The 14,534-nt window shown below is 54.2% G+C and overlaps 1 protein-coding gene across 1 annotated transcript in view; it reads left to right on the forward strand.

The window, feature by feature from the left end:
- The window catches only part of CUNH4orf50 (chromosome unknown C4orf50 homolog), a 47,639-nt gene that overhangs the window by 29,420 nt on the left and 3,685 nt on the right, over positions 1–14,534 (forward strand). The window contains exons 9-12 of the mRNA XM_047091306.1: positions 3,292–3,348; positions 4,520–4,702; positions 11,295–11,343; positions 12,832–12,959. Coding sequence (XP_046947262.1) covers positions 3,292–3,348; positions 4,520–4,702; positions 11,295–11,343; positions 12,832–12,959 — 417 coding nt within the window. The remainder of the gene's footprint in view (positions 1–3,291; positions 3,349–4,519; positions 4,703–11,294; positions 11,344–12,831; positions 12,960–14,534) is intronic.

Below are 14,534 nucleotides of genomic sequence, written 5' to 3' on the forward strand. Positions count from 1 at the left end.
AAAATGCAAAAAAAAAAATTAGTTCTTCCCCCCCTTTGGCCCCAACCGCTTCTGACCTCCCGTATTTTTTTCAGCCTTATCTACTCATATTTGGTGTATGTATGGATGCATACACAAAAGTGAAATTATACCACCCCAAAATATTCTGCGCCTTGATTTTATCATTTAATAAAAATACTGGTAATATTTCCATATCAACACCTACAGACTGACCTCATCTTTAAAAAATCTGGCATATGGGGCGCCTGGGTGGCTCAGTCGGTTAAGCGGCCGACTTCGGCTCAGGTCATGATCTCGCGGTCCGTGAGTTTGAGCCCCGCGTCGGGCTCTGTGCTCACAGCTCAGAGCCTGGAGCCTGTTTCAGATTCTGTGTCTCCCTCTCTCTGCCCCTCCCCAGTTCATGCCCTGTCTCTCTCTGTCTCAAAAATAAATAAACGTTAAAAAAAATTTTTTTTTAAATCTGGCATATTATTTTTTCAAGAGGCCAAACCATAACTTATTTAACCAATGCTTTGTTTATGGAAATCCAAATTGTTTCTGTTTCTTTGCTTTACAAACAAAGCTCAGTGAACCTTTCTATACCCCTGTCTTAGGATATGTTTCTGCTACATATGCAAAGGGTAACATTCTAGCAGAATAATTACTGGGTCAAAGGATATGTACATAATTGGCTTTGAAACATAAAGGCAAAGAACCCTCCAAAGTGACTACATCATTATGCTTCCACCAAGAATAAATGAGGCTAGTGTTTGCCCACACTTGGTACCCCGAATGTTATCACACTTTACATGTTTTTGACAAGCTGATGGATGGAAAACACATCATCAACATTGTGATGTAATTTCTGGCTCCTTTCCCGTGCAGTCTCTGTATAATCAGATGCATTTATACTATACTTAGCCTCATGTCCACGTTGCTTCGTAGCCTTTGTACCCAATTTTTTTTTCCTGTGTGGTAATCCATCGGCTGGGTACGATGTTCATTCCCTTGTTGTTGGATCTATGGTTATTTCCATTCATTTATAAATTCCTGTTTATATGCAAGAGCTCAGAGAACTGGGGGCATACTGGTCCCGAGTGGAGATGTTGTTGATTCTTAACAGATATTGAAGAATGCCTTTCCACGACACTGTGACCCGCTTCCAAAGCCAAGGCAATAACCAGTGTTTTTCACTGTGCCTCAGCCAGCAAGGGAGGGACCATCCCTTTTCCCTCCTGTCACTGAGGTGTGAGAAATATAACCCCCACTACACATGGTAGGGCTTTTTACCATATCCAATGTATTTTGAAGTCTGGTTTTCATTATTTTCAATCTTTTTTCTCTCTCTGCCCTTCAGTTCGAATATTTCTTCTTAACCCATCTTCTAGTTAATGCTTTTCGGGGGCATTGAGTTTACTCATAAACTCATTATTTTAGTTCTTAATTTCAGGGATTGTATGTTGCAGTCCTAGTATTTCCATTTGGTTCCTTTTCTTATGGTTTTCAGCTCAATGACGAAATTCTCGTAATATGTTGATGGAACTTTTCAGTCACACTTAGTTATCTTAAGATGGGTCTCTGATTGCTGGTTCGAGGCCCCAACCTCTCCGCAAGCTCCCCGACGCTCCCTACTGTCTGTTTGGTGATCGCCATCCCCGTGGGCACGACGTGGTGTCTCAGTGTGGTTTGATTTACATTTCCCCAGTGGTGTTTTCTCCCACCTGTTGTCTGTTTACTCTCTTCTCATTCACGTTTTCATGGCAAATGCCCCACCACACGGCGCCCAGCAACACATTCTTGCTATTTCCTAAGCGGAAGCAGAGACATGGTTGAATCCAAGCCTGCAAATATTATTGAGTGCCTTTTGAATGCAAGACAGTCGGCTTGGAGCTGGTATTTTACACTTTGATTACATTCAGGAAGGTATATGCGAAAAAATAGCTATATAGAAATGTTCATTGAAGCCTGTCTGTGAAACAAAGAAACAATATAAACTTTCACAAAGAATCGGTTAAATAGATTATGTGTCAGCCTCGTGATGAAATAATATGCAAGATTTTAAAAGAACATGGTCCGTTTGTATGAAATGACATAGAAATAATGCCATGATTTTATTTTATTTTATTGTATTTTATTTTATTTTATTTTAATGTTTATTTATTTATTATGAGAGAGAGAGAGAGAGAGAGCACAGGAGTTGGGGAGGGGCAGAGAGAGAGAGAGAGAGAGAGAGAATCCCAAGCAGGCTCCGTGCTGTCAGCACAGAGCCCAACTTGGGGCTCGATCTCATGAACCGTGAGATCATGACCTGAGCTGAAATCAAGAGTCAGACGCTTAACTGATGGGGCCGCCCAGGTGGCCCAAGATAACACAATGATTTAAAATCAAACGGCAATCCAAGATGTAAGACATTTGAATAGCACAGTTTCGTATGTGTAGGCATTGTGAGGGCGGGTATGGAAGGCTGAGAACAGCGTTAGAGGTCAGAGGAGGTCGGGAAGAGGAAAAAGGACTTTTATTTGTGTAGCTTTCTTTGTGCCGACTACAGAGGGAACGAGAGGGTGAGGCAGAAGGCCTGACACAGCAGCCCTCTTGTTCTGTCTTATGATTTGGTGGGTCAGCAGTTCGGACGGGACGCGGCTGGACAGCTCCGCCCCACAAAGCATCGATGGGAGTCACCTGCTGGTATTCAGCTGCGTGCGGGGCGAGGCTGGAGGGTCAGAGGTGGCTTTCCTCCCGTGCCTGGTGCCTCTGCCAGTTCGTAATAACGGTTCACCTTCAGTGGGTGCTAACTGGATGTTCTAAGCACTTCACAGGGGACAATTCACGGACTCCTCGCTGCAATCCTCACTAATTGGGTGGGCTCTGATAGGACGCCCACTCTACAGACAAGAAGACCGAGACAGAAAGAGAGGTGATTTGCACAAGGTCACAGTGGTAGTGAGTGGCTGAGCCAGGATTAGGACCCAGGGTGTCTGGCTTGGATTCCCAGAGGTTAACACAGCACCAAAAAAAATCGCTTCATGGGGAATCCGGGAAGGCTTCCTTCTGGAAGGAAGAGGGAACAGAGCTGGCCGGGCACCTGCAATCTGACAGAGCTCATTCGTAGCGCTCAGAGCATCCTTCCCCGCCCAGATCTCACCGGGCAGGTGATGGGCAAGGCCCCCGCTCCCCACTGAGAACCACCCCCCCCCCAGCCACTGTGGGAAGAGAGGGGACCAGAGCCAACCTCTCTGAGCCCAGCTCCCCTGGGGAGGCTCAGGCTGTGTCAACGGGGGCTCGGCGTTATCAACCATGTTGGTTCTCTTTCAGCTTGAGGAACTTCAGAGAAAGCAACACGAGGCAAATTCGGCCGTGGCTCCTTTGAAGGTAATGATGTCTGTGAGATCGATACGCGATGTCCCTTTCCAAAAAAAAAATAAGATAAAATAACGAGCTTAGTATCTTCCCCATTCTAGATGTAGTCCGTGTCTATTATGAAATAAAACTGGAAAGAAAAATGGGAGAGACAAATACCACCATAAATCCCCGTTTGAACCTAGTGCTTTCATTAATTTTCTTCCAGTATATTTTGCGTGTGTCTGAGGCCCCACCACACCTCCCTGTCCATGTCCTGCTTTCCTGCCTGAGAGCGTGACCCAGGAGGACTGTCCCCGTCTGTCCCGACCTCTGAAGCTATGGCACGTGCCGGCCGAATGCACGAGGCCCTGATGTTTTGGGGTGGTGCGATCCAGGGGACCCGGGGAGCCCCGGCCTGCACCTCAGGCCACCCTCCTGCCCTGCCAGCCGGTACTGGGTGCCCAAGCATCACTGCCTAGGGAATGTTCCTGGGCCTCTGGGCTGGGCTGGGCCGGAAGTCCTGGCAGGAAAAGATGGTCACCTGCTCTCCTGATGGAGCAGGAGTGCACATCAGGAGGGAAGGGACTCGCCCGGGGCCACCCTCGAATGAGGAGGGTCTATCTGTCACCCCCTCCAGACATGCCCAGATGTGGGAGGTCATTTCATGGCAGGAGGGTCCCCTCTCACACCATTCATGCAGCAGATCCCTCCCAGGGGCCATAGTGTGCCCAGCAATGGCACAGAGATGGTGCAGGGATCTAGGGGAATGTCAGCTTTGACCTTGAGGAGCTCCTGGGCTACGCGGGAGACAGACCCACAGATATGAACGTTAATTGTTGGGATAGAAGGAAGCCTGAAGCCGGGTACAGAGAGACAGCAACCCCTTTGCCCTTAACAATGACCATTGTACAGATGAGCAAGTCAAGGTGTAGAGAGGAGCTTGGTCACAGAGATGGTCGGTGGTGGGGCCCACGCTCTGAGCCTGGACCCCACCCAGAGGGCAGTGGGGAGCCCCTGAGGGTGTGTGGCTGCGTGGCTACTTTTCAAAGCTGCTCTGGCTTCGGGGCGCAGGGAGGGGGCCGAGCTAAGGCGGCACAGGTGGGTACAGCGCAGGGCCCAGAGCCCAGCCCAGCTGCCCGGCCCCCAAGGGTGCCCTGCCTCCCCGGACCCGCCTGGAGCACCTCTGCTCCCACCCCTGCAGGCCAAGCTGGCTTCTCTGGTCCAGAAGTGCCGGGAGAGGAACCGCCTCATCACGCACCTGCTGCGGGAGCTGCACCGACGCGGGGCCGAGGATCCCCTGCTCTCCGAGACGGCGCGGGGCATGGTGGCCGACGTGGCACTGGCCGAGTACGCGGCCACCTTCCTGGCTCCGGCGCTCCCAGAGGTAGTCTCCAGAGACCCGCTGACACTTGTCCTCCGGGAGCTGAGGGCACACGGCTTCCTGTCCACCTGCCTGACCCGAACCGTCCCTCCCTCCCTCTGTCCACTGAGCCCACCCAGAACACGCCCAGGACTCTTGCTCTGGGCCGGCCCCTGCGCTCCTGGCTGGTGCAGGACGGCGAGCTGGGCATCTTACCCTTAAAGTGCTCCCAGCACATGCAGGAGACAGACGCACACAGCCACAGTCCTACAAGCCCCGCGGCACTTACTTCACCAGAGGGTTCTTGCACGTGTGCCTCAGGGCCTTAGCACTCACCGCGTCCTCTGGTAGCATCCTTGTCTGTCCCGCAGCCTCCCAGCCATCCTTCAAGGCACAGTTCAAGTGTGACCTTGCCCAGGGAGGCTTCCCTGATTCCCATGCACCACAGAGTCAGCCACCTCCTCTGTCCCCCATGGCACGTGGATGTTCATGACATGGCACGTGGGAGGGATTTTGCCCTGCTGTCGTGGGAGCTTTGTCAGCACCTCTCTGATGGGGCCAGAGAGGCTCCGTAACCATCTGTGTCTCCCTAGTGCCTGGCACAGAGAAGCCGCCCGGGGGAGACAGGTTGAATGAATGAAATAATGAACTGGATGAATGAGGGTCTCCTCTCCTGATAGTCAACCAAAAAGGAAACTGAGGCCCAGAGAAGTTGGGAGGCTCACTCGAGGTCACACAGCCCCCAGGTAGTGTGGACGGTCTGGATGCCGGCTCTGACCCAGGTCCGGGGAGGGGCTCCCGGATCTGTGCCCAGCTCTGAACAGCAGCGTCCCGGCATTTGTGTGCGGAGTATGGTGGGTGCTCACTGAGCCCACCCTCCACACACACACGCGTGTGCGCGCGCAGGCAGCTTCGTTCCTGGGGACCGGCCGCAACGCCCCCGCCGAGCGCGGCTCCTGATGGTGTGAGGGCGAAACGCAGTTCCCGCTGTAGACACAGCCGGCCCTGCTCCCCACACTCCTGATCAGCAGCTCGGCCCTTCCCAGCCCAGCTCTGCAAGCCCGGCCTTCTCTGTCCCTTCCTTTCCCCCATAGTCATCAGAGGCCCCCTGGTCCCAGCCACCAACCAGCCCGGGAGATGGAGACCGGGAGGCCCAGGGATCTGCTCAGGGCTGCATGACAGTTGAGTTCAGAGCCAGAGTTTGAATCCGGAGTCCCAGACTCTCAGTCCGGGGCTCATCTCTCTGCCCGAGTGGTTCAAACCTCTTGAGAGCCAGGATAGGGCTGAGGAAGGAAGTTAGCATGTTGTTGAGAAGCTTTGCACAGTCTCTGTGTTGACGGAGGCAGGACAGAAAGCAGAGTTCCGGGGTGTGGGCTGCAGTCACCCGGGAGGGCCAGCTGGCCCCCTGCTGAGAAGGCATCATAGCAGTGAGAGCCCCACCCCCCAGGGGCTGCTCTGAAACTAGAACTGAAATGTTCACCGGGATTGGCTGGGCTGACTCATAATAACCAAATTCACAGAGACTGATGTACAAACCTTAACACTAAGGTATCAGTTTCCCATGAGAACTAGAACCATGTGCAGGCTGAAGTATTGCAGGGATGGATGGAAACTTTTCCGCATATTCTCCCCCTGTATAGTGGAATTGTCAGGCAATCAAGTTCATTCATTCGTTCCTTCGTTCGTCTGTTAGTCACTAAACATTTATAACCAGGTCCTTTTGGAGGCAGGAATGAAAACAGGGAGAATGAATGGTGTTATCAGCCTGATTCATTCATTTCCTGTAAGGATGTGCTCCTGGGGCCAGACTTGCCTCCCGGGGTGTCTTCCCCGAGACCTGTTGAAAGCAACGGCCAGTTACATAAACTTCTACTCCCTTCTTTTAAGGACTTTGCATTACTTTGCAATTCCGCTCTCCAAGAACACCCCTATTTGCACGATCAGGGGGACGCCTCACAATTCCCTGTGCAAACCACAAAACCCTGGCTGTGCCGTTGCCCCCTACCGTGACCTCAGGTGCCGAGCACTGAGGGGGAGAAACGGTGAATCATTTCTCAGAGCAAACCTGCCGACAACGGAGGAGTAGATAATCGTGAGTCGTGGTGAGGGTCATGAAGGAAGTGAAAACGGGACTGGGGCAGAGACTGACTGACTATGTGTGTGTCTCTGGGCAAGACTCGTACTTGTTCTGAGCCTCAGTTTTCCCATCTGTCAAATGGGAACAGGAGAGCCTACTGGGCAGAGTTGACATGAAGACAGGGCGTTTGTGAAGCGCCCTGTATGGGGGGGGGGTGGTCCCACTTGGTGGGAAGCTGGTCTGTGTGCGGGCAGCTGTCAAGAGGGTGGCCACTGTCTAGCTCTATGGCCTTAGGAGGGGACGCTTCCACGTACCCCTTACAGCGCTCGGACGCTGTCCCAAGTGCTTCATGGAGCTGACTCGGGAGGTCCTCCCACAGGCAAGGTGCTGTCATGGTCCCTTCTCCAGTTGAGAAGCCTGAGGCTCAGGGGTCTCAAGTCCTGCCCAGAGACACACGTCTACGTGGCTCTCCAGCTCGGCCTTCTCTGCAAGAGGCCGTGTGCCTGAGCTGAGCTGGGCTTTGACGTTGACAGGGGGCCCCTGCACCCAGCCAGTGCCGTCACCACCCCTGCGGGAGGGGGGTAGGGTGCGTGCGCATGCACCGTTGGGAATATGGGTGGTGCAGGGTCTGGCACGTCCCAGGCCCTCAAGGACTCGGTCCCTCTTGTTTCCGGAAGGCTGGCCCTCCGAGTGCGGCTACAAGGCCGTGATGTGTTTAAGAAACCAAGGGTGTTCCGGGCTGGCTGCAGGGCCCGGGTGCTTCGTGGAGCAGTGGTGGGAGACTGGCTGGGTGGGAGGTCACTTAGGCTGTGTTCCTCGTGAGTGGGGACACCGGTGCTGGTGGTGGAGCGGGGTCCCCGTGCTCTGGGAAGGCGGACCCAGCAGGTGTAGGGGTGAGACCCAGCTGCAGCCTGGGGGGTGGGGGGGGGGTGGGTGCTGTGCACACAGCAGCTTCTCTCTTTCAACAGCCAGTGACTTGGGCTGTGAGGACCGAGGGCCAGGCGACTAGGGCAGAGTGTTGCTGGCGGCCGGGCAGGGGGTGGGTTTGACGGGCGCTGCCTCTCATTCAGAGAACACAGATTCCCCGTGGAGGCTTCAGCCTGGGGGCACTGCCCAGCTGGCTGGGGAGACACGGGTGGGCTCGGGGTGGGCTGTGCCAGGGCAGAGGGAGCACTGAGGCCCGGCCGTGCTCCCGGAAGCATCCCGGGAGGGCCTGGACCCTGGAGGCTCAGGTGGTCTGGCCCCTGGCCTCGGCAAGAGGTTCCCACTAAATGCAAAGGTTTGACGGAGGACGGGGCTGGGGGCTGGGGGCTGGGTGGGGCCCAACCGGACGGGCCCCATCAGACAGGCCGGTCCTTTATCCACTAGCCGTGGGGATGCTGGCCGAGACTCAGCCCTCCCCCTTGCCAGCGTTTTCCATTCGCTCATTTCCTCCTCCCAAAGCCTGCGTTTTTAGGGAGGCCACTGAGGCTCCAAGTAGTCTGCTGGTTGCAGACAGCTGCCTTCTCGCTGTGTCCCCACAGAGGCAAGCTCTCCCGTGTCTCTGGTTACAAGGGCGCTAATCCCATCCCGAGGGCTCCCTCCTTAGGCCCTGATCACCTCCCAAAGGCGCCCTCTGAATACCATCACATAGGGGTGCTGTGCTGGCCCTTGGCATGTCTGGCCTTGCACGTGCCCCGGTGTCTTTCCTCCAGCTCAGCTCAGGCACTGGTTCTAAAGTGGGGCATTTCCCTGAGGCCAGCTCGGCCAGCTTCCCCACCGTCTTTCAGCGGGCACCACGGGGGTCTCGCCACCTCCCTGCCTGCACCCGGAGGTGGGAGCAAGGGGAGGGCAGGTTCCTTCCCTCTTTTGGATTCCTGAAAACCTCTCTGGGAGGTGGGGGCGGGGGTCTCAATTCCACCCACCCCTCAAGCTTGGCTTAAGTGGGCAGTGTCCCCCGCCCCCAGTCCCAGGACACCTGTTTTCTCCCCGGCTTCTGCCAGGACCTAGGCTGTTGACATTCCCAAGCCAAGAATGAGGCACACCTTTCTTTGTGGTTTCTATTCAGGTGTCATCCCCTCCTTGGGGGCAGATGCCCTTGGTGGGAGGGGGGAGCTGGGGAGGGGGTGCCAGGCCTCACCCCGGAGACGGCCCTGGTTAGGGTGCAGGCACGCCCTCCTGCCTGAGCCTGAACCGCCTCCCCCAGGGTCTGGCCTGCTGTCAGCTCTGATGGCAGGTCCCATCAGAGAACTTGATGAGTGGGGCCTGCCTGGCACCCAGCAGTTCCGGGACTCGGGGGTCACTGTATTTTCTCCCCGCACGTTCGTACCAGGCAGATGGACACGCCCCAGACCCCGAAGAATTGCCGGCCTGTGACCATGGTGCTCCCCCCTCACCTTCCTAAGCTGCCCGTTCCCTTAGGCCAGGGGGCTGCGGTCCCTCCACCGGGCTCTGTGAGGCTTCAGTAAGACCTCGTGTCAAATGGCCACACGAGCTGTCACGTACAGGCACTCAGAGAGCACCAGGGTCCCCGGGCGGAGGTCGGGTCTTGGGCATTCCAGCAGTGGGGAGCCGTCTACACCGCAGCCCTGGGCAGGGGCAGGCGACCGGCAAGGGGGCTGCTACCTTTGCTTCCTCTTGCCCCGCGCTCTCCTTTTCCTCCACCTCCTTGCTCTCCTCTGGGCATCGTCAGCGAGATCTATAGACAGGCTTCCAGAAAAGCAATCGCGTCTTCACAAGCAGCAGCGGGGCTCAGAGCCCTAAACTCCCCTAATTCATTAAATCGGCGACCCCCAGGCCTGGGCCTCCAAGGATCCGGGAAATTATTTTCCCTTTAGCTCTTGCCTTTTATGAAATTTAGAATATGGCCCCCAAAAGTTTACATGGGGGAGGGAGGGGAGCGGCGCCCACAGGGCGAACGGTAGTCCGCTACCCTGTGTGGAGCATTTCGTAGACGTCCACTCTCCTCGCGTTCCGACAAGCCCCCGCCAGGAACACGTGAGCGCCTCCATTCTGCAGGTGGAAGCGGCACGGCTCAGGGTCTGGGGTGTCTTGCTTGGCCGAGACCGGGGAGGTGGCAGAGCCAGGATTCCGCGTGGCGGTGCCCGGCCCTGAGCCTCTCTAGGCCGGTGGGAGGAACGAGGGGCAGGAAGGGAAGGAGGATCTGTGGCTCCCCGATCACAGGCTGCCCCCTGGCCATCGGTGGGATGGGTCTGAGGCTACTCTGGACACGAAGGTCAATGAGACCTCGTTCTCGTGGCGAAGGAGTCGGCATCGAACGGGCCCCCCTCGGAGGCTGGTGCGAGGGACAGTAAACGTGTGGAGAGAGGAGAGAGGGACTTGATGGGGAGTATGCTTCCTGGAGGAGGCGGCACACACACCAGGCCTGGAGGGATACAGAGGGGTTGTAGTAGCCAGAAAAAGTGGAGCGAAGGCCGTCTGGGCCCCGGAGAGCTGGACGTGGGCGGGCACAGGGCTGCGAGCCGTGATGGTGCCGGAGGACACGCGGTGTCCCCGGGGATATGAGCGCAGCGCCCCGTGAGCGGAAGAAGAGGCGGCGTGCCTAATACAGAAGGCTCCAGTAAGTGGGGCCGGTCAAGATGGTCAAGCCATAATCTGTGCCCTTGTGTATCCGTCGCTGGGTTGGTCAATCCGTTTTCGAGGGGGCAAAAGAGTCCCTTGTCACGGCACAGCCCGGAGGGGCTATGTGAGAAGCAGGTGGGTGAAATCAGGGAAGACTTCCTACCGGAGGGGACATTTCAGTTGGGTTGTGACATATACATAGAAGTTCGCCAGAGAAAGAGAGAAAGGGCAGGGGTCTTCAGGCCGGGGGCCAGCTGATGTAACTACCTGGAGGACACAGTGATGGGGAAGCGAGATGTCACAGTGACACCGCACACGGGCCCCTGCTCCGCCAGAAACGCCCAAGAGGAGGCAAGGTCTGGGCTGCTGGTCTGGAATCTGACCTGCCTTGAAGGTCCAGCCCTGCTCTTGTTAAACCAGTCGAGACACACCAGCTAGCCAACTTTGCCACACCACCTTTTGTAGACCCTGCGCGGTCGTGGGACCCAGGAGGACAGGCACCCGGTCTACACGGTGGCGCGGGGGACTCCAGTTCAAGCCCGACCTGAGTTCCTGGGTGACTGAGCCAGGGACCCCGGGGCAGCTCAGCAGTCGGCCGGTGCAAGGTCTGGCAGGACCTCCGTGGAGGAAGAACATCTCTCCTGGAAACTTTGCCGTCCAGCCGCCCTCATTTCCTCCCCCCACTTTTCACAGCAGTTTCTAAAACACATTAATCACAGTCTCCATTTGGGGATTTAATCTGAGTAGAGAAAATGCAATTGCTTTCCTGCACCTGTATTCCCTAAGAGCAGATTCTGGACTCCTTCGAGGGTCACGGGCAGAGGGGGAGGGGTGGCTCTGACCGGAGAATGTGCTTTGCGCGGGGGGGGGGGGGGGGGGGGGCAGCGCATGACCTGCTTCCTCCCAGTTGCAGCCATCCGCGGGAGGCTTGTTCTCCTGGATCACGCGGAATAACTGCTGATGCGTCTTTTCTTCCAGACCAGCCACCACCTGGATGTCGAGTCTGAGACGGCAGCAGCTGTAAGAGGTCAGTGCGATTTTCAATTAGCGATATCTGTGTGCTCAGACGCCAGGACCATCTGACAGGTGGGCCAGGGTCAAGTGCAGACTGTGAGGAACCAGCCCCGCCGTCTCCCCCTCCTGCCCTACTTGGCCCTGCCTTCTCGCTCCCCAGTGTAAGGAGAACACGGGACGAGAAACACTCCACAGAAGTGGCCGGTCTCCTCAGCTCTGCGGTTTCGCTCCTGGAAATTCATCCTAAGGAAATAATTCTCTGTGTGGAAAAACTCAATGGACAGGTGTATTCATGCCCTGGTGTTTCTGATAATGAAAAGCTCTGTGGGGCGGGGGCCCTCCAGCATTGTCGATGAGCCCTGTCTTTTAAAAATTTAGGACAGCGTGGAGCCTGCTTGGGGTTCTCCGTGTCCCTTTCTCTCTGCCCCTCCCTAGCTCACTTTCTATCTCTCTCAAAATAAATAAATAAACATTAAAAAAAAAAGAAACACAGAGAAAGCACGGATGGCATTGTCTGCAGGTGAGTGGGTTGCTCATGAGATCTGCTTATCTAGCAATTCTTATTATAGGGTCTTGTGCGTACCAGCTGTGTAATCTTGGATGAGTTAATTAGCCTCTCTGAGCCCCAGAGTCTTATCTTTTTTTTTTTTTTTTAAATTTTTTTTTCAACGTTTATTTATTTTTGGGACAGAGAGAGACAGAGCATGAACGGGCGAGGGGCAGAGAGAGAGGGAGACACAGAATCGGAAACAGGCTCCAGGCTCCGAGCCATCAGCCCAGAGTCTGACGCGGGGCTCGAACTCACAGACCGCGAGATCGTGACCTGGCTGAAGTCGGACGCTTAACCGACTGCGCCACCCAGGCGCCCCGTCTTATCTTTTAAAGGAGAATAATATGACCTTTCTCAGGAGTGTCTTACTGCCTGACCCAAAAAGAGAGATCTTTTCTCGGTCTTTGTCCGGTCAGGATGGGCCTGCCCTCTGTACTGTCGTGTCCTCCTAGCAGTCTGAGTTGGCATCTGTTTTCACAGTTGGAAGGGCCTGAATTCCACTTGGCCCTTCATCTGCCACTAATTTGTGCAAGTGTCCTTCCTTCTGTGGGCTCAGCGTCCTCAGAAATGTGCTCAGTTGATTGAGTTACTTGTTCCTTAAACATTTCCAGAAGGCTACTGGGTACCAGACCCAGGGGGTGTATCTCAGGGTTTACAAAAATGGGTCAGCTTGCAGAGGTGGTGGTCCCTGTGTTGAACGAGCTGACAGCCAAGGAAAGAAAGCTGACGAGGGCAGGTAGTTTTCTAGGATACCCACAGGCATGACGGGACCATCAGAGGGGTGTGGATAAGGCACTCAAGGGCTTGTGGGCATCCGAGAGGGCCTCTGTCATGGGTACGTGGGGATCTGGGAATGAAAGAGAATGGAAAAGGTTATTCCAAGGCTCAGAGACTTGTGATTTTTAGAGTAGATTTCTGGTTTGAGGCTTGACTGAAAATACTCTTTTCTAGCTCAGAAATACCTCCCGAAGCCCAAAACAGACAGTGTCATCATCCAAAGACCTTTGCATTCAGAGTCCTGGCCTGTTCCCGAGGCTGAGTGGCCAGCACAGAACACGGCTAGACCGGATTCACCAAAGGTGAGAGGACGTCAGTCATCTAATTTCTTCGATAAACTTTTGTTTTTATCAAGACTGTAACACACATAAGGAAAATGGCACAAATTGTAAGTGTACAGATCAATGAATTATCATGGAGTGACACCCCAAAAGCCATCACCAGGTTGAGAACTAGAAAAGTGACCAGCACCACAGAAACCCCTTGGTTTCCCTTCCTAGTCTCTATCTATTATCTACCATTTAATTTGTGGTTTTGGTCAAGGCATGTGTTCGGTGTCTGGTTATTTTTCCCCTGAGTGCTAGACATCATGAGTCAAAACCTAAAGATGTAATCTGGGGTTCTGCCTCATAGTGTATTGTCTTCATCCAGAGCACGCTTCCTTTTGCTTGTGACAGGTGGCTAGGCCGGGCTCAGGCCATTCCTCACATCATAACCTGGTTCAGAGATGGTTTCAGCACTTACGAGTTCTGTTTTCCTTCCCTTTCACTCTCACTCCTTGGGCATAGCCTTTGGCGTCCTGACCAGAAGACTGTAGTGTTTACCAGCATCTTTTGCCCGTGGCCCTTGTCAGTCCCACGAGGCTGGGAAAAGCCTTGCTTAGCCTTCTGCATCACAACTGCCACTGTTACCGTAGCCTCTCACCTGGAGGGAAGTATGGCCTCCACGGCCATGCCAATGACTCCCGGCTTCTCTCCTGTTTTCAGCTTTAGTCCCTCAGATCCTGCCCATCTCCGTAGCTCTCAGATGGTTTAAATACAAGGTGTGCTCTGTTCTGTCCAGCTTTTCTAGTATTTACCAGAGGCTCAGTCCAAAATGTCCTGACCAAGCAGAGCCACAGCAGCCCCCTCTTTTCTCAGAGAGAACGTATTTTACTGATGAGATGTGAAGTCTGACGGGCTTGAGTTCAAATCGCAACTGTAACTCAGTGCGATGTTGGGCAGAGGACTTACTATGTCTGTGTCTCTGCTTCCTTGTCTGTAACGTGGGGATGATACTTCCAACTGCTAGTATGATCACAAAACCAGGTAAACAGGGCTGAATAAGTATGTGAACAAGAGAGATGCTCAGGAGAAGAAGAAAGTCACCATTACTCAGGAGGAATCTGATCTTACTCTTAGCATTTCATCTCAGCCTATTGGTGATTTCCTTCCACCTGTCATTCGCGTGGCATGTCTCCGGCCTCCATGATTACATTAATTTTTTTATCTAAAAAATGGAGACAGTATTTACCTCTTAGAATTGTTAGGACAGTTCAATGAAAGCACACACATAACATGCTTGCTATACTGCTTGGTACACGAGAGGTGGTCAATAAATGACAGCTATTGTTACTGGCCTTCATTTATTTTTAAAATTTCATTTATTTATTTTTGAGAGAGAGAGAGAGAGAGAGAGAGAGAGAAAGCAAGTGGGGGGAGGGGCAGAGAGAGAGAATCCCAAGCAGGCTCCACACTGTCAGCACAGAGCTGATGCGGGGCTCGATCTCTCGAACCGTGAGATCATGACCTGAGCCGAAATCAAACGTTGGATGCTTAACCAACTGAGCCACCCAGGCGCCCCTAGTGGTGACCTTCTTAAACATTTTTTCCCCCTGA

The sequence above is a fragment of the Lynx rufus genome, unplaced genomic scaffold (genome assembly GCF_022079265.1).
Source record: "Lynx rufus isolate CCGP_SWC_20201006 ecotype Redwood Valley unplaced genomic scaffold, mLynRuf1.p SCAF_3, whole genome shotgun sequence".
NCBI lineage: Eukaryota > Metazoa > Chordata > Mammalia > Carnivora > Felidae > Lynx > Lynx rufus.